Genomic DNA, 20,543 nt, shown 5'->3' on the forward strand with positions numbered 1-20,543 from the left:
ATCAGAGTAACAGCAGAACAGCAACTGACACTTGCAAAGCCAGGTCTCAGTTCTGAAAGTAACAAATGCCAACCCAGACTACTACATCCAGCAAAACAATCTGTCATAACAGAAGGAAAAATAAATTTTTTTCCCACAATTAAAATAAACTAAGCTGAGCTGGAGAGATCGAGTTATGAGCACTTCTAGAGGTCCTGAGTTCTAGTTCCAGTAACTACATGGTGGCTCGCAACCATCTGTTGAGATCTGGGACCCTCTTCTGGTGTGCAGGCATACACACAGACAGAAGGAAAAAAGGGAAGGAGGAAAGGAAGGAGGGAGAAATAGGGAGAGAGGGAGGAAGGCAAGCTAAAGCAATGTATGACCACAAGGTCAGCTTTACAGAAGATATCTAAAGGGAGAGAAAAAGCAAACCCATCTACAAGGCCATAGGAAGAATAAGCAACACTAGAGTAACAGTTAAAACAAGATGAAAAAAGCACCACACACCAAAATACATGCATTTTCATAACGATTCTGAATATTAATGATCTCAATTCTCCCATCAAAAGCCACAGATTATGACTGAATCAAAAAAAAAAAAATCAGGTGTCATCTATTTGTTGACCCCAAGAAATGACTCACCACAAAAAAAAAAATCACCTTAAGGTGAAACAATGGTAAAAGGTATTCCAAGCAAGTACAAGCAGGTGTTACTAAAGCTGATAAAAACTGGCTTCAAGCTAGGTGGTGGTGGCATATGACTTTAATCCCAGCACTTGGGAGGCAGAGGAAGGCAGATATCTGAGTTCGAGGCCAGCCTGCTCTACAAGAGCTAGTTCCAGGAGAGGCTCCAAAGTTACAGAGAAACCATGTCTCGAAAAACAAACAAAAAAGCCAGGCTTCAAACCACAGCTACTGAGAAAAGATAAAAGGCCACTTCACACTGACTGGGAGACAATCCATCAAGTGGACAGTGTGATTCTAAAATCATATGCCCAAACACAATTGCACACCCAACTTCCTACAACTACTGACGTGAAGTCACAGAATAACCCCAGCACAACAGTCATTACTTCAATGCCCCACTTTCCCCAACTGAAAACAGAAAAACAGCACAGATCAAATGAACTCAATAGACACCTATAGAACATTCAGTCCATACAAACACTGTAGGATATAGTTTCTTAGGAGCTGATCACCTCTCTGTTTCAGACAGGAAGCAAGTCTTAACAAACACAGGAAAACAAAAACAACTCATTGCTTTCTATTTGATCACAATGGAGTAAGGTACAAAGTTAACAGCAAAAGAAACTCATGAGGGGCTGGCGAAATGGCTCAGCAGTTAAGAGCACTGACTGCTCTTCCAGAGGACCAGGGTTCGATTCCCAGCACCCAAATGGCAGCTCACAACTGTCTGAAAATCCAGTTCCAGGGGATCTGACACCTTCACACCAATGCACATGAAGATAAATAAATCATAAAAAAAAATTAAAAAAAAAAAGAAACTCATGAGCATAGACAACCTCATGAAAATTAAGTAGCACACAAAAATCAAGAAGAAAAGCATTTCTGGGGTCAAATAAAAATTGTGGCATAATGTCCTGCAAGCCTTGCGCCAGAGAGATAGCAAACAACCTCCACTAGCCATGAAACCCCACTAGGCCATATCTGGAGTTAGCCTTATATAAGCCTTAATTCATCATTTGTGTTATAGATACCTTTTGTTGCCCTCTGTGAATCTTGTCTGGATACAAAGCCAATGCAAAACTTAGTTTAGAGGGAACCAGGAAAACCGTGTTACCTCATGAACCAGGTATTTGCACTTGGCATTGTATTTTTGTAAGCTTCATTCAGTATGTTTTGAGATATGGAAATCTACTAGTTAAAGTGTAAACACAAGGAAAAATAAAAATTCCAAAGGGCTAGGGAAAGTGCTTCTGTTCACCGAGACTAAGCCCCCTATAGCTGCAGAAGCTAAGTTAATTCTCAAGAGCCTGAATCTTCATTTCATGGACCCGCAGGAACCCACACCCCCATGGCAAAAAAATGAAAACATTAACACATCCAAACTTATGTGATATGACGAAGACGGTCTCAGGAGGTTAAGTTTAGAGATCTAGGCACCTGCATTAACAAGTGGAGAAATGGCTCAATAATGCTGGAAAAAGAACAAGTCAGCAGGTGGAAAGAAATGGTGATGATCAGGGCATAAATCAGCAAAATGAAAACAACCAATCAACTAAAGAGCTAGTTCTTTAAAAGATAGACAGACATACCCCTAGCCAAACTAACCAAAAGAAGACCCAAATTAATAAAGTTAGAAATGAAAAAGGAATCCATTACAGTGATACCAATGAAATTCAGAAACCTTTTAAGTCTTACCTTATAGTAAAACATATAGTCAATAACTTAGAAAAGTCTCAAAGAAATGGAAGAATTATTAGATGACTGACTGTTCTACCAAACAGATGAGATAAACAAGTTTAAACACACCTACGAGGAGCAGTGAGACTGAAGCAGTAATTGAAAATCCCAACGAGGGACTAGGAGAGAACTCCCAAGTTGTCCCTTGATCTCCACAAGTGCATACGGCGTATGTACACACACACCCAGAAACATATATAAATGAACGAAAAATATCTGTCAAGATTGTTGGCACATACCTTTCAGTAGGCAGAGATAGCCAGATTACACAGTGATACCCATTTTGTGTCAAGGTGCTAAAAAAAAAGTCTCCCAACCAAAATATGCCCAGGGCCAGATGGATTCATTGGAGAATTTTGCTTCTCTATCTATTCCATAAAATAGAAAAGGAAGGCACAGGACCTAAATCTTTTTATTATATTAGTATCGCCTTGACACCAAAACTGTAACTCAGACCAACTACCCTGATGATATAAGTCAGTAAATGTTATTAACTGGATTAAAGGACAGAAATCCTAAGGAGATACAGAGGGGCTGGAGAAATGGCTCAGTGGTTAAGAGCATTGCCTGCTCTTCCAAAAGGTCCTGAGTTCAATACCCAGCAACCACATGGTGGCTCACAACCATCTGTAAAGAGGTCTGGCGCCCTCTTCTGGCCTTCAGGCATATACACAGACAGAATATTGTATACATAATAAATAAATATAAAAAAAACAAAAACAAAAAAAAAGAGATACAGAAAGGGCATTTGACAACACCCCTTCATTCTAAAAATCCTGAAGATAACTGGAACAGAAAGAATCTATCTCAACATAATACAGGCTATATAATACACACCTATAACCAACATTAAATGGGGGAAAACCTCAAAGTATTTACAATAAAATCAGGAATAAGACACTCCTATTCAATACAGAGATGGAATTCTTAGCTAGGGCAATATGACAGGAGAACCTGGGGCTCAGTGGTTAAAAGCACTGGCTGCTCTTCTAAAGGATCCACATCCAATGCCCAGCTCTGTAACTCTAGATCCTGAAGATCTAATGCCCTCTTCTAAGCTCCACAGGCATCACATATATATATGATGCATAAACAAACCACTCATAAACAGGGCTGGTGAGATGGCTCAGTGGTTAAGAGCACTGGCTGTTCTTCCAGAAGTCCTGAGTTCAATTCCCAGCAACCACATGGTGGCTCACAACCACCTGTAATGGGATCTGGTGCAGTGCAGGTATACCTGCAGACAGAGCACTCATAAATAAATAAATGAATGAAACTCCAAAGAAAAGTAGAAAAAAGGTGTTAAAACAAAAAAGAAAAAAGACAAGAGGACCAAATAAAAGGAATATAAAAGGACAGAAAAGGTCAAAGTATCTCCATTTGCCGAAGATTCTATATCTAAGAGACTCAAAAATCTCCCCTAGAATTCTCAGATCTGATAAACACTTTGCACAAAGTGGCAGGATACTAAATTAACACATATAAAGCAAGGACAAGCGTACTGAGAAAGAAAGCAACAACCCCCCTCAATTGCTAACACCAAAGATGTCTGAAAAAGTTGCAGGACTACCTTGCAAGCTAATTTAAAAATGTAATTTTAATCAAGAATGAGTTTGAAGGATAGTGCCATGCATAAATGGACAATGTTGCTTCCAGAAAATATAAGTTATGAAATGAAAATCTCAATTCAAAAACTGGGTTATCTCCCTACACGTCATTAGTTGGGGAGTTCCCAGAAGCACCCAAAACAGCACAGGCAATGGTTACTGCTCTTCATTATCCACCATAACTAGATGCCAAAACACCACTGACTAATTGCAGGACACAGAAATGAACAGGAACTGATAGAGAAACTTCCCTGCTTCCTTACAGGAGAGGTACTGCACAGGCTGCTGGGGAATAAAAGATATCAGTGTTTTGGGTTTTTTTGGTTGTTGTTGTTGCTGTTGTTGTTTTTGATTTTTCGAGACAGGGTTTCTCTGTAGTGTTGGTGACTGTCCTAGAACTAGTCTTGTAGACCAGGCCTGCCTCTGCCTCCTGAGTGCTGGGATTAAAGGCATGAGCCATCAGAGCCCGAGGACATCAATGTTCTTAACCAGCACTGGGCCTTGCATGCTATACCACCAACCTTAACAAACAAGATATGCCTACTTACCACAATGTCATGGCTGCAAAGTAACCAACTACTTTGCAGTTGAATTTAAGGTCTGTGCCACAGGAGGTAATTCATGGCTGTTTGGCTAAATGCTCATGCTGTCAAACAGCCTTCTAAATGTTTGTGCTTACACCCATAGATCTGTTACACTCTCAACTTTGGTCAGAGAAGCTTTTTGCAATGGGCAGAATATAGACTAGCTGTTGTGAAATATTATTTTAAGATGTGTTACATTTGTTTATGCTGTGGAACATGTTTAATGATGCAAAGATGTGTTGCATTCTTTTATACTGCATTTGTTTAACTCTGAAGCAGTGTATTTTGCCTGTTTAAAACACCAGATTAGTTCAATAAAGAGCTGAATGGCCAATACCTTGGCAGGAAAGGATAGGTGGGGCTGGCAGGCAGAGAGAAATCTGAAAGAGGAAGGGAGAGGAGGAGGATCGCTGGGTGATGGACTCTTACATGGAGTAAGAAGAAAGGTATACAGAAACAAAGTAAGATAAAAGCCCAGAGGCAAAAGGTTCATGGGATAATTTATGTTAAGAAAAGTTGGCAAGACACAAGCTAAGCTAAGGCCAGGCATTAATAAGTAAGAATAAGACTCTGTGTGTGATTTATTTGGGAGCTGTATAGCGGGTCCCAAGAGAAAAGAGTAAAAGAACAACTTATTACAATTAGTAACTGATTAAAGGGACTGTGAGTTTCAGCCATAAATATATTAACTCCCTACACCTACCCTCGCCTTAATAAACATCCCAGAAAGATGGAAGAAAATGTAAGAGTCAGAAATTGGGGAAGAATGCCATGAAATGTTTTCTGGACATGATCAGACCACTGTACCAAGTAAATACACAGCAGAAGTGGTGGTTACCTGCACAAGATTTAAACATGGCAATCAGCATTCCAGCACAGATGAGAGAGGACACCTCTCTCCACCTCTAGCTGAAGATCTACTGGCAGCTGGTAAATGCTGGAGGAGGGAGGAATCAGTTTTCTTTCTGGATATAGCCAGGTAGGTTGCACAGAATTCAGTGGATGGCCCCACGCACTAACTGGACTTTGGGCTTATAAAATAAGAAGAGAAAGAAGGTGACAGACAGGACATGTCAGAGGGAGCTTGAGGGAAGGGTGCAAAGTAGAAATGTTCAAAAATATGTGCGCAAGAATGAAATTCAAGAAATAAACAAAAAACATTGGTTAAAAAGAAAGAAACCAATAAGGTGTGATGGTGCACACCTTTAATCCCAGCACTTGGGGTGCAGAGGCAGGAGAATTTCTGTGACTTCAAGGCCAGCCTGGTCTACAGCTAGGTCAGCTAGAGTGTCAGTTAAGACGAGACCCTGTCTCAAAAGAAAACAAGGAACCCAGTTATTCCAACTGCTCACACCACCTCACCTGAACATCCATAGAAACAACAAACCCATTACAAATCAAAAGGCAGCTAGCTGTCCAGTCTTCTAAATCTATACTGTTAGCATCAGGAAAGGAAACTTTCAGATTTCTTTGATGTCAAAACCTATTTAAACTTGTAAAAACAGATTAGGAAGATGTTTCATCTGTATCAAGATACACCCAAGAATTTGTTGAACACACCATGGCTGTGATTGCCTCAAGGAAAGTTCTTTGCTTTTGTGCCTCAATTTCTCTACTAAAATAAGCAATATGACCTTTTTACAGAACTTTTGAGGATTTAACTTAAAAATTAGGAAAAGATTATCTTACTTTATATGAATCCCTCAGATCTTGCACACTCATAAACAGAGACCCAAATTTATCCCTTAAGACACAGCTAAAAGTATGCAAAATTAATTAGCAGAAGTATCTCGATTAATACCAACAAGATAAAGTTTCAGATGGAAAATCACCACTGTGACATAACCTATAACTTAAAAACATGTTTCATACTAAGTAATTCTGAAAATGCATATTAACCAACAAATTATTTTCTTATCATGGGGTCATTACCAAAAGTTAGCAATTCTGCTTATTTATTTGTACAACAGTACTTAATTTCAAAAAGCACTTTAGAATCTTGACAGAATTTTTAGAAAATTTCTTTTCTTAAAAGAACATTTGTCAGCTGGGCAGTGGCGGCACACGTCTTTAATCCCAGCACTCAGGAGGCAGAGGCAGGCATATCTCCGTGATTTCAAGAACAGCCAGGTCTACAAGAGCTAACTAGGACAGGCTCCAAAAACTCCAGAGAAACCCTGTCTCAAAAATCCAAAATAATAATAAATAAATAAATAAACAAACAAAAAATTTAAAAAATTAGTCATTTCTTTCTATTGTGGGTGTGCCACATAAAAAACCTAGAGGAACCTGTCTGTGTCTCTTCTCCTCCTGCCATGTGAGTCCTGAGGATCAAGCTTGGCTGAAGGACCTCTACTCACTAAGATGTCTCACCAGGCTGAAACTACTCTCTAACATGGATTTCTGGGTCATTTCCTAAGATACTTAGACTATTTAAACAATTTCCTGTAAGTATGTCGTGTTTTCAACACCCATCACTATCACTGGGGCTTTTAGAAAGATTTTAGAATACTTTGAAAACTAACAAACTCACATAAAAGCAATCATTTGCCCCACTTTGTCCTAAATTCTCACCTTTTTATATCTGATTTGACTTCTATAACAATTTAACACTTACAGAAGGTGGAAATGACTTCACGCAAAATATTTCCCAGTCAGCTTTTAGCTGACACCTTCCACTTTAAAATAGCAGCGACACAGTGACCTCAGTGAGGAACCTAAACCCCAGAAAAGCCTATATACATTACCCTTTGCCATCTAGATCAAATATAGTAATCATAATTGATTTTGAAGTTTCTCTTTAGACTAGCTGCAGTGGCACACATGCATAATCCCAGGACTTAGAAACTTAGAAAAGTCAGAAGACCCAAGGTCAAATTCTCTGCCAAATTCATCTTTGACCTCAGCTGTATGATATACCATCTCATTAATAATAACAATAAGAGTTTCTTAAGGGCAAAGAATGCCTACTATAAAGTCTTAAAGTAATAAAAGTAACATTCATATTTTGGGGGATCTACCACAAAAAGCAAAGGAGGAGGGAATGAAAAGATATGCCAGAAGTACTGGACACTGGATATTCTATTTCTAACTTGACAATTTTATTTGTGAAAAATAAAAGAAGCAAGTTCCATTACACCTCAGTATTTAAAGATAAGTATGGTCAAATCTCTAGCTGTTTGCAACTACAACAATGGGCTGGGGGGTGTGGCTCAGTTGGCACACTGCTTGCCTAGCATAAAGTCCTGGGTTCAATCCCCGCCACAAATAGAACTGGGCATAGTGGCATAGACCTATAATCCCAGCACCCCAGAAGTGCAGGCAAGGTCATCAGAAGTTCTTAGTCATCCTTGGGTAAATTTAAGGCCAGTCAGAGCTATCTGACACTCGGCCTCAAAACAAAACCAGAAACAGAAAATTGATAAGCCTCTCTTCCCACCAAAATCACTCTCTGTCAGGCAAAGGCTCTTGAGTCTCATTTTTCTTACTTTCTTCCAACCAAGAAAAAAAAAAGATTAAATTTAAAAATAAATAAAAGGAGACATTTAGTGTTTGTGCATCTTCTATTCAGACACTATTAATCATTTCTTTTAAAATTAAATTACCTACCTCACGGGGGTGGTTGTGAGGATTAATTCATTAGTGTTTCTAAAGCACTTTGAGATCCTCAGGTCAAAGGCGCTATAGAAGTGCAAAGTAGTAGTATTATTACTAGATTCTTTGCTTATTTAAGGAATTTCACAATCCTTTAAAACCTTACCCTGAGTTTTGATTTAGACATTTATTTGTAAAATCCTGTAATTTATCAACATTAAATTCTTTGAGTATGTTATAGACAGACAGGGACAGGAGTTTCAAAGCCAATTTTCTTAAATGTTACACCTTGACCTAAAATGGCTGGAACAAGCTTGGAAATACCCAGTATGACAAACTATGAGAAACCCTGTCAGGAAGATTTATAAGTGTGCATAAGTTGTGAGAAAAACAAAACTGAAATGTACTTAACTACAGAGTCTGTTTTAAATTTTCATTCATAAAAGAGAAAAGGAAACAGTATCCAACTTTTAAAAGCTAGCACTGTGATGATACATTGATTACATTCACATATGTGGAAGTGCAATGCAGACATTTAAGACCCAGTAAGTTTTTCTATGAACTGAGTAAAATAATTTGGCTCAATTTCTTCCAGTCAACCTCACTCTCAATCACACAAAACAGCTAATCCTTGAGAGAAGGTCAATTTATCACTGAGGGTAAAGCCTTCAAATCTAGTTCGATCTTGGAATAATGAACCACTTCCTACCTTTCTGTTCTCTAACCAAAAGCTTTTTACAATTAAAGTGGGTTTTCAAATAAAAGCAACAAAAGCCATACACACACACACAAAAAAGCTAAGAGACACTATGAGCTATGTGCACACAGAATATTTACTCAGGGTTTTAAAGTGTCACTACCCTGAAGGATTTATTTCTACAATATAAACTCCAGTCTCAAGATACAACTGAAAGGGGGACAGTGAACTTTCACCACTTACCTCCTGCTCTTGTTGAAAGATGACAACTCTCCCACCTTTATCTCCTGTCGCTAGCAATTCTCCAGAATGATTAAACTCTACTGTAGAAATTATATCTGCTGTATAATTGAAACAAAACAAAAAGACATCAGTTTTTGTCCCCCAACTCGCTGAGGGTGTTCCTAACAACACTCTAGATCTATGCATCAGCCTGGTATCACCAAAAATGAGATCCGAGGTTCTTTTGCAACCACTTTCACTTGAGGGGGGGGAATCCCCAAAATAAACCAACACAAAACCATTCCACCAATCAAGAACACATTAATAAATGCCAGACGCGTAGCCATTTCTCTTAATTTGTGAATACAAAGAAATCAACCACATATTTGTGGGACTGTGTTTTGTTGGTCGGGTTTATTATCACCATGTGTTTGGTGACTTGTAGAGGAATGAACATGCCAAACTGTGCGTGTGGAAGTCAGAGGATAACTTTGTGGAACAGGTTCTCCCCTTCCATCTTCACACAGGTTCCAGGGACTGGATTTAGGTTTCCAGGCTTGCACTACAAGCGCTCTACCCACGGAGCCATCCAGTTGGAGAGGGTTTTTTTTGGTGGTGGTGGGTTTTTTTTCTTTTTCTTCTTCTTTTTTTTTTTTGGTTAACACCATTTGAACAATGATTATTTTGTGACAAAAGGTTGTTTGTTGGTTTTTTCAAGACTAGACAAGCAGCTCAAGCTGGCCTCAAACTTGCTATCCTACTCCCTGAGCCTCTTGAATGCTTGAGTTACAGATATGTGCCATCACACATGGCTTATTTAAATGTTTTTGATGAGCATGAGAAGTTTTTTTTTTGGTTTGAGACCGGTTTTCTCAGTATAGCCTTGACTGTTCTGGAACTTGCTCTGTAGACCAGACTGGCCTTGAACTCATAGAGATCGACCTGGCTCTGCCTCCCAAAAGAGTGCTGGAATTAAAGGTGAGCGTCACCATCTTTTTCTTTTTATTTATTATATATACAGTGTTCTGCCTGCAGGCCAGAAGAGGGCACCAGATCTCATTACAGAGGGTTGTAAACCACGATGTGGTTGCTGGGAATTGAACTCAGGATCTCTAGAAGAGCAGTCAATGCTCTTAACCACTGAGCCATCTCTCCAGCACCCCATTTTTGCTGTTATGTTGGAGGGGTTACTATGGATCAAACTTTCAAGACTCAAGTATGCTAGGCAAGTGCCTATCTCTGCTGCTAGACTTGTTTACACAAATCCAAAGCCTCCAAAATTGAGGCAGAAAGAGGTCAATGTGGCCTACATGTCTCAAAAACAAAAAATCAACAAAAATCTAAGATACATATGGGGGAGGGAACATTTTCAATGCAAAATTAATTTCAGATGGAATTCTAAAAGACATAAATGCAAATAGTATTCTCCAATATCAGTAATACACTCTTGGATACAAAGAAAATAAACATGTTTATTAAAATACACAACATTATGACAAAGAATTAGATCATGAAAGCTACCAACATGAGGAATACCTTTAAGATTTTTAAACTATTCCATGTTTTATAAAAACAAAAACAACAGCATTGTCAGAATCATTACATTAAATGTGATATATGGTCCAGCACAGAACATTGAGTTATGTTCTCATAAATAAGAAATGGCAAAGACCATAATACTCTTTTTAAAGGGAAGGAATCTAAGGACAATAAAAATGTCACTTTACAACAAAGACTGTCTTGTTTTACTAACCTTAGAACATTCTAATATGGTTAAAGGTGAGTCCCCAAAACATTCATTAACTTAACACACAGAAAATTTTAGACAGTGATTTTCAAATTATGCAACCAAAGTCTTTAAAAGACATCATTGGGTGGGAGGAGGTGAAAGGAATTGAAGGGGGGAAGAAGTGGGAACCGAGATTTGATATTTTTTAAAAAAAAAAAAAGGAAGGAAGGAAGGAAGGAAAGAAAAAAGGCATCATCAGTTTGTACACCAACTCAAACTGAGGAGTTTATAATTCTATGAACAACCAACTCCTTTCTAAACTCATCATCCAGGTTTGCCCTTTGCAAATGGAACAGTCACATTTTTGAGGGTGGTTTGCAGATGGTGAGACTGACAGCAGCAGTAGTTGCTGTATTAGTGGCCCGTTTTGACCTTGCTTGTTCTTGCTTTGTCATCTACTTCTCTGAAGGTCTTATGTGGTATAAAAACAAAACACAATGATCAGATAGCCAAGAATTCAAAATTTTAACGCTTGGTTTAAAACCCAAGGGGAAACATCCCCTTGTAGCATATGTAAACTATAATGATTAGTGACAACTGCTGCACAGTAGTGGACCAAATTATCAGCCTTATCATTTTTTTAGTATTTCAGTTCTGAGTTGTGAGGCAATACAGGTTTTACAATTTTAAATGAGGATGATTTTCCAAAGAAGTAATTTGAAAGAAACCAACCAGTACAGACATGTAAGATTTCTGAAATGGAAGAAAGCTGAACATATTTTAAATACCCAATACCTAAAAGATGAAAAAGGCACTTCTATAGTCACAGGTTGGAAAGTATGGCCTACCAATGTCTTTATAAGCATATATAAAAACTGGAGTTCAGCAGCAAATTAAAACCAAAAGCTATTTACCAGTTAGCCATTTTCAGAGAATGTCTGACAACTCTAGTTCTTATGTAAAAATAACTGGATACGTATTAACTCAATAAAATAAACAGCTTGTTGATACAAAATGATATTATTAAACACATTAATAGACAGAGATGTGGAACTACCACGTGCCAAGTGAGCATGAAATATGTCAATTTCCTATTTATAGCACCACTGTATTTTTATTTTCCATGTACAGATGAACAATGGGAAACTAGAGATAATTAAGTGAGGGAGTGGTGCTATATACAAGCATCAAGTGTCAAAACCAGGATTCAAACTTAACAGCCATATGGTTACAGTAGCAGCATAGGATTCTGTAAATCATGGAATGAAAGTAAAAGAATACTGGGTATTTATTCATTTGTTTCCTCCCCTCACACTAAAGTGCCTATATTCAAAGCACCAAACAAATCAACTTTGTACCTTTGTAATGACTAAGTAATAACTAAGCACCCAATGTAGCACCTGCTACAGAGTCAAGGTACTGAGGGCACCGAGTACTTAAACAACCTAAATTCTACCTCTGCAAGAAAGTAGAACACAAGAATGTATCCACAAGGAAGAAAACAAAGAGAGGCAGGCAGGTGCGCACGCACACACAAACACACCAACCAAGGAGTTAGATAGACAGTTCAGTGGGTCAAGTGCCAGTATAAATGAGTTCAAGGTTCAGTGAGAAGTCCCATCTCAAAAAAGATAGAGTGACAAGACTAACAGCATTGACCTCTGGCTTACACATGCATATGCCACATATATGCACACACACCACATACATGAGTACACACAAATAAATATAGCATACACAAAATAGGAGCCACGCATGGTAGAACAAGTCTATGATTCCAGCCCTCAGAAGGTAAAGGCAGGAGGACTGTCCTGTTTGAGGTCAGTTTGGTCTACCACAGGGAGCTCTAGGCTAGCAAGTTAAATGGCTACCCTGCTAAAAATACATAAATAAAGCCAAAGGAGAAATATAAAAGGCAAAATGAATCCTATCACATGAAGACTAACAGGGGCAGAGCACATTCATAACACACAGGAGCCTGTGACCCCCAAAAGCAACAAGTAAAAAGTACAAATGGCCAGGCAATAGTGGCACACACCTTTAATCTCAGCACTCAGGAGGCGGAAGCAGGTGGATCTCTTCCGAGTTCGAGTACAGCCTGGTCTACAGAGTTCCAGAACAGACAGGGCTGCATAAGAGAAACCCTGTCTTGAAAACCTAAATATTAAAAAGTACAAATAAAAGGAAGAAAACTCAACTTGGATAAATTGCTGAAGTGTCTAACCATCTGGGTTGTAGGGTCCCACAAACTGCACTTCAAAGTAGAAAAGAAGGCCAAGCTCATGTTGAGCTATGTTCCCAGCTATTTTTGCTTCTTTAATTGTACTTTTAAATCTCATAAACTTCAGGGAAGATAATTTTTAATCCTACTTCTGAGAACTATTATTATTTTAGTATCTCAGCAAAGGACACTGTGTGATTGTGTACGCTCAATACCAAAAGGCAAATACATACCCTAACCCTGCCTATAATACCAGTTGTTCTAAAAAGTTACAAAGCAGGTTTGATGCTTTTTGGACAAAATAAAGACAATCAGGAAACTGGAAACAAATGACCAGAGCTTAGACAAGGAGTTAGGTAATAGATACGAAAGCCATTACTATACCATTTCCATGGAAACACCAGAATACTGCTACATACTACTCAAATGACCAAAATGAGAAAGAAATCAAAAAGTTCTCTGCTGACAAAGCAATCAGCACTTACAGATACTGCACAGATGCACAACACTGCAAACCCACAGGGGGTACAGCATTTTTGGCACAGTGATTGTGAACCTTCAGTGATAACCTGACCAAATTTGGAAACATTTAGGAAACATTACCTCCCAATATCTGTGTTTTCAGATTAGTTTAACTGAAGAGGTAAAAACCCACAGGTGACAACCATCTCAGGGGCTGTAGTCCCAAGCTAAATAAAACCAAGGGAGAGGAAATGTGGACTTTGATTCCTGCCTGTGGACACAGGATTAACTGTCACCATTGCCTTCCCCAGCAGGAGACTATACACCATAAGCCAAAGCAAGCAAGTCAGTAACCAATAGGAATGACAAGACACTGAGGATATGGTCACTCTTCTGCTCTACCAATAGGCAATGTTTCAGTGTTTAGGACTGAATCTTTCTTTCACAGAGCATGTGCTTTGATAAACAAAGAGGTAATTTAATCCATCTAGGAGAAACAAGAATACAATGACTGGAGAAAAACATCATTTCATTAGGAAACTTCTAATACAGAAAATTAAAGTCTTAAAAGACCACACATCTACAAAACTGCCCAATTTTTCCTGGGACCACAGCCTTCAGCTAGAGAGGCTGGAGTTTAACTACACTGATCTAGGGTCTCACATGACCTTGGTTAGCCTCTTCCAAGAGTGTGACAATAATGACCCATACCCCAAGGTCCTCTTTTCCCACGGTCATACTTGGGCACCATGTAGCCAGAGCATGAACCCCTGGAAGACAAACTATATTCAAACTACCACAGGCTTTCCCCTACGCTGCTACAGAGCAGCCTGCTGTTGTTGCTCAACTGTAAGTAATAATATAAAGACTTCTAATAGCAGTGATTCACTCTTCAAACATTTAACAATAACTAACCACATAAAGCCTCTTCGGAAACTGCTTCTAGTTTTGAATGTACAGAAGGTCACAGATGCTATGTGGAGAGATCCTAGAGACACCTTACCAAGCTCCCACCACTGCACTGCTAGGGTGGATTTGTCACCGATAAGGAAGCAGCTTTGCGCATTTCAAATGAACTTGATAGTGCTATTATTCAGAATTTCCCTCTTGTGCCTTTTCAGTTCAATACATCCTTTGGGTTACCCTATTACAGTGTCATGTCTCCCTAGCTTCCTCGACCTACGAGTTTCTCAAACTACCTTGTCTTTGATGAACTTGACAATTCCTTGGCAGTATACAACAGGTACCCCTCAATCTAAAATTGAAATGTATTTTTTTTTCATGGTAAGGCTACAATTGTGGGCTTCTGGCATGAAGATCAGAGATGTTAGTATACCATTCATGCCACAGTGTTACTATGGTACATCCTCTTTGTGGTCGGAAAATGTCCCTAACAAGTATTTGAAAATATAGTCCCCAATTGATAGCATTGTTTAGTAAGGGAGTATATTTTGTTGGACAAAGTATGCCACTGTGGGTGGGATTTGACAGCTTACAGTCTCATATCACTTCATTCTCTCTACTGGAGGTAGTATTGGAAGCTGAGGACATGCATTTGATACCATCCATGCCTCCCACACCATTACAACTCTCCCTTTTGAAATGAGATCAAAAATAAACTTTTCTTCTTCTAAGTTACATTGTATGGTGTTTGTCACAACAACAGAAAAGGAACCAACCAATCCTATTAGCATGAATTACTGATGATAGTTCATGTGAACTATCAAGTGAACATGATAGACACCTGTAATTCCAGCACTGGGAGATAGAGAGTGGAAGGTTCTGGGGACTCACTGGCCAGCCAGTCTAGCCAAATTGGGAAATTCTACATCAAAAACTAAGGTGGGGAGCAACAGATGAGGATACTTGACCTCAATCACTGGCCTTCCTAAGCATAAGCATGCACATACAAACACAAGCATGTATACATGGCATACACACACAGTTTTGTAAGAGACTGTTCTTTCCTGCTGCCCAGACTTGAAATAACCACACAGAAGCTGTATTAATTAAATCACTGCTTGGCCTATTAGCTCTAACTTCTTATTGACTAGCTCTTACATCTTAATTTCACCCATTTCTATTAATCTGTGTATCACCACATGGCTGTGGCTTACCGGTGTCTGTCCCCGAGGGGCTACATGGCTTCTCCCTGACTCCACCTTCTTTCTCCCAGCATTCAGTTTAGTTTTCCCTGCCTACCTCTGTTCTGCCCTGCTATAGGCTCAAAGCAGTTTCTTAAGCAACACATATATAGAATTTCCCACACCAACAGAAAATTTTTTATTCAACCATCAGTACAAAATTAACTTCATTTTATTATAGCTGCATTTTTTAAAGAACTGAATCCATAAAAGTTCAGCAAAGAGGAATAGAAAAAGAATAAAAGGGTAGACTACAATAAAAACTATAAAGCTAAGCACCTCAGAACATCTGACCATTGCTAACACTTCTGTACTGGAACAACAGCTCAGTAGTCAGCTAGGCTCTAAAGCTTAGGCAGTTAAGTGTCAGATCATTCACATGTTAGACATAAGCCTATACCTTGCTCATCATCTTGTTAATCTTCCAGTACTTGTTCTTTCCAGATGTTGGAAAGATGGAGTGAAAACATCGGGTGAACAAATGATCTGTTTCTCAGTTCATTTTTACTAGGTCCACTTAAAACACAAATCTGGTTCTTGATCTGCTGTTACATACTCATATTCACCAGCCTTTCATTGGCCCCACATAACTATTTAGACATGATTAACCCAAATTTTTTCAGAACAACTCCTTTCTCCCTAATGTAAGCAAACACTCAGAATGGGGTGAAGTTAAGTTAGCATTTGTGATGCTTTTTGTCCTGTTTGCTTCCTAACACCAGAAGGGGAGGATAATATAATTATAAAACAGTAGCTTCTTACCTAAAGGGAAGGCTAATCAGGTTCTTTCCCTAAAGAACTTTAGGAGGCTCTATTTTGACTGTTGTCCTCTAGAGGGAGCTCAAAGTCCTCAATAATTTTTCCAAGGTAGGCAATGTCTCCTATGCCTTGGAGAGCAAATTAAATACTGTCCTTTGGAAAACTCTTCCCTTCAAAAATAAAAAGGGACCTACTCAGAGCCCCCCCCCCCCCCCCCGAGAAACAGGCCACAGCATTTCGTTCTTCCTCTTTCTTTTCCCTGCTTGGCACTGACTAAAACATTCCTCTTATACTTGAGAGGCTGAGGGAAGACTGTGGTAGTAATCAAATAGGAGATAACTGCCTCCCCCACAGATGACCCCCTGTTGTATCCAGGGAAGCATAAGCCACTGTGTTCCATTGTCTTCATGTCAAGGCATGGACAGGATGAGATGGTTGGCATACTTTTCCAAGACAAAGTTGCTCCTGTCTTCCTAGGAAACCACTTAAGGGCTGAGATATCCTCATCTGTAATATCTTCTCAGGTTCACTCATAGGGAGCATACGCCTTTGGGACATAGGAAATACCGCCAAAGTAAGACTAATTCCTACTTTGCCATTATCTGGATGACCTAGAGGCCCTGGTAGCTTAACCTCTTAGAGACTCTTTAACCTTAACACTCACAAGATAAGGCAGGCAGGCAGGCAGACAAGAGTTTTCCAGTCCAGCTTGCTCTACCTAGAGAATTCCAGCCCAGTCAAGGTTACACAGTGAGACCTTTTATAAAATATAAAATATATAAAGCAAAATATAACTGTTCCTAGGGTGTTAAGATCTACTTTAGCTCACTAAAATAAAGTCTGAGAGAGCCTAAAGCCCAAGCAAGTAACAGTATTAAAACTGCCTTTAAAAACAAAAACAAGCCAGGCGATGGTGGCACACGACTTTAATCCCAGCACTCGGGAGGCAGAGGCTGGGAGTTCGAGGCCAGCCTGGTCTACAAGAGCTAGTTCCAGGACAGGAACCAAAAAGCTACAGAGAAACTCTGTCTCGAAAAATCCAAAACCAACAACAACAACAAAAAAAAAAACACAACTATCTTGTCTGCTGCCTCTTGGTATACACGCACAAGCCTGAAACTATACCAAGACGGTCATGGTTGGGATTCAAACTATCTTTTGGCTAAAATATCACCCCAAATTCTCTGTGATTTCCAACTAGATTATACAGAACAAAGTGTCCAGAGCTTTCCTCAACTCAACTTAGTGAAAAGGACTGTTTTATTTTAAGTGCAACAAAAACCACTGGCTGTCTATGCTCAGAGAAAACCTACATTGTAATGTTCCCATGAGAATTAGGGTCCAGACTGTCTCTTCCAGAGATGTAAACTGGAACCAGTCTCCCTTTATAACTTGTTCCTGCATAATCTGGTATCATGTTTAGATAAACAGAATGCAACTACATATCCTCCTGCAACAGAGAAACATAAACAATACGTTAGTCTCTGGGTATGATTTTTAACAGGCATGCTTCAGTGTGAAATTGTTGTGTTAAGTACAAGGAGAGCTATAAGCTGACCATTCTTAACCTAAAATTAGATACTATCTTCACTAGATGCCTTTTAACTGGTACATAATTAGTTCCACACATTAAATTAGTCCAGTTGTCTAACGCAAAACCGTAAGTGATGGTTCGTTCATACCTTAATCTCAGCACCAAAAATGAGTGCTCCAAGTTGGTATCCAGCCTGGTCTACAAAACAAATCCCAGGTCAGCAAGGGCTACTAAGTGAGACCCAGTCCCAAATCACCAGTAATATCGATGATGGTTGTGCAAACAGTTCTGGTATCTATGCAAACAAACCACACTCCACATTTATGGCTATCTTAGCCACCAGTCAAGAACTTTTCCACTTTCACCTTTGAGATAGGGTCTCAGTGTGCAGTCCTGGCTGGTCTGGAACTCACTAAACAGACCAGACTGGTATTGAGCACAAGGAATCTGCTTGCTTCTGCCAGTATTAAAGCCATGTGCCACCACATCTGGCAGGTTTTACATTTTTAAATGCTTTAAAACTCAAATAACATTTCATGACACTAAAACACAGCTATACAAGTTTAAAATTTGAAATTAAAAACAGGAAGCTCTTTTAAGGCTGGAGAGATGGCTCTGAGGACCCATAACCATGTATAATTCGTCGATTTCAAAGGATGCAACACTCAATTTAGACTTCCACTACATTCAAGCACACACATAAAATCGTTTTTTTCTTTTTTTTGGGGGGGGGGGTTCGAGACAGGATTTCTCTGTTGCTTTGGAGTCTCTCCTGGAACCAGGTTGGCCTCGAACTCACAAAGATACAACTGCCTCTGCCTCCTGAGTGCTGGGATTAAAGGCATGCGCCACCAGCACCCAGCCTAAAATATTTTTTCAATGGGTAATGGTGGTACATGCCTTTAATCCTAGCGGATCAGAGGAAGAGGCAAGCAGATCTCCAAGTTTGCAGCCAAACTGATATACAGAGTGAGTTCCAGAACAATGAAAGCTACACAGAAAACTGGGGGGGGGGGGGGGGGCATTATTTTCAAAGTCTTTTTTTATTCAGAATTGATTTTTACTGATATCTATATAGAAGCTTTACAAACTACAGATCATCATATCCATGCCATATGAATCAGAACACAATACACTACCCAGTTGTCTTGATGGTTATTTGTAATTCAAATTTTATTTCTCGTAGGTTACAGACAAGATATTTAGATGAAAGCACTAAAGAGATTTTTAGACATGTTATAAAAATTTTACAGGGTTTATTCTAATGCCCAAAGACAGCTCATTGAATTTTAACTAAAAACAACCCAATCAGCTGTGAGCCCGGGATTACTCAAGCTGCAACAAAAAAAGATTGGGAATAAGGAGGAAGGTGAGCAAATAGGAAAATTGGAGACCAAAGCAGAGATGCTTCAGAAATCCTGGTAAGCAACCCTGGAGTTGGAACCAGGGCAGTGCAGTGCAGTGCAGTACTGGTGCTGCTGTAAGCCACATGCAATGTACTAGCATTTGGTTCTCACCACAAACACGTAAACTTGTTTACATTAACACACAGGCTCAACAGATGAGAAAACTAAAGCCAAGAGAGCAGAACAAATCTTCAATCGAACATAAAAATAAATGTCAAGAAAAATGTCCAGGTCTTCCTGCAGGTTCGGTGGACCTCATCACTAATAGGCAGGTATGTTAATCTCCACTTAACAGCATCTAAAGGGAAAACTTGAAAGGGAATAAAAATCCATTGGATAACTAATCCAAAAGATTACACCACTCATTTCCTCAACCCCTTAACTAAAAGGAACACCACACATACTTTTATAGGAAGAACAATTTAAGAATAACAAAATGGTAATCTACAATCCCAACACTTAGAGAGGTGGAGGCAGGGGATCAGATCAACATCAACTTTAAAGGAGTGTAAGGGATGTTCTAGGCTAGCCTGAGACATTCAAGAGCCAAATGTTAAGGGGAAAATAGCAAATCACATGTATTCTGTGAATTCTTTCTGCTTATATCTTTTCTAAAATCCCCCTTCTTCCCAATTTTGATAGACAAAACATCAGGTAGTCATTTCCTGGCCTGTTCTGCAGCCATATTTAAAATTCAATTCCTCATCTCCGTTACACTTCTTTCAAGGGATGATAAACTGTAAATGTGTTCTTACTAAACAAGTGATGAGAAGGGTCAGAGCTGGCTGGCAGTAAAGGCAGCACTGCCAGAAACAGAAGGATGGACCAAAGTCAGTACGAAGACAGTAAAAACATAGCCAGCAGGAGAAAAACAAAAAAACAAAACAACTGTAATCCATTGTACATCTTTGATTGGACATTCAAGTAGAATGTCATGTAAGCAGTTAGACTGATTTGGCAGCAAGAGTTTTCAGAAGACATTTAAAGTCATGTAACATTTCAAGGTGATGTCCTTGTGAGTAAGCACAAAGAAAATCAGGGTTGTGGGCTGAAAGCCTTGAGGATCTCCTATCCTTGGCAGCTAAGCAGAAACCATGTAAAAAACAAGAGGAAGGGCTGCTGATGAAGTGGGATGTTTTTCCAGGAGCCAGGCAGCGTTTGAAAATGCAGTAGTGATG

General features: G+C 39.2%; 1 protein-coding gene across 2 annotated transcripts in view; it reads right to left on the bottom strand.

Moving 5' to 3' along the window:
* Positions 1-20,543, bottom strand: part of Ppp2r2a (protein phosphatase 2 regulatory subunit Balpha) — a 58,967-nt gene that overhangs the window by 18,031 nt on the left and 20,393 nt on the right. Inside the window, exon 3 of one of the 2 annotated variants that reach the window (XM_075950273.1) lies at positions 9,132-9,229. The exons of the other annotated variant lie outside the window; for it this stretch is intronic. Within the exon in view, the coding sequence (XP_075806388.1) occupies positions 9,132-9,229 (98 nt within the window). The remainder of the gene's footprint in view (positions 1-9,131; positions 9,230-20,543) is intronic. 2 annotated transcript variants of the gene reach the window in all.

Source organism: Microtus pennsylvanicus, chromosome 15 (genome assembly GCF_037038515.1).
Source record: "Microtus pennsylvanicus isolate mMicPen1 chromosome 15, mMicPen1.hap1, whole genome shotgun sequence".
NCBI classification, from domain to species: Eukaryota; Metazoa; Chordata; class Mammalia; order Rodentia; family Cricetidae; genus Microtus; species Microtus pennsylvanicus.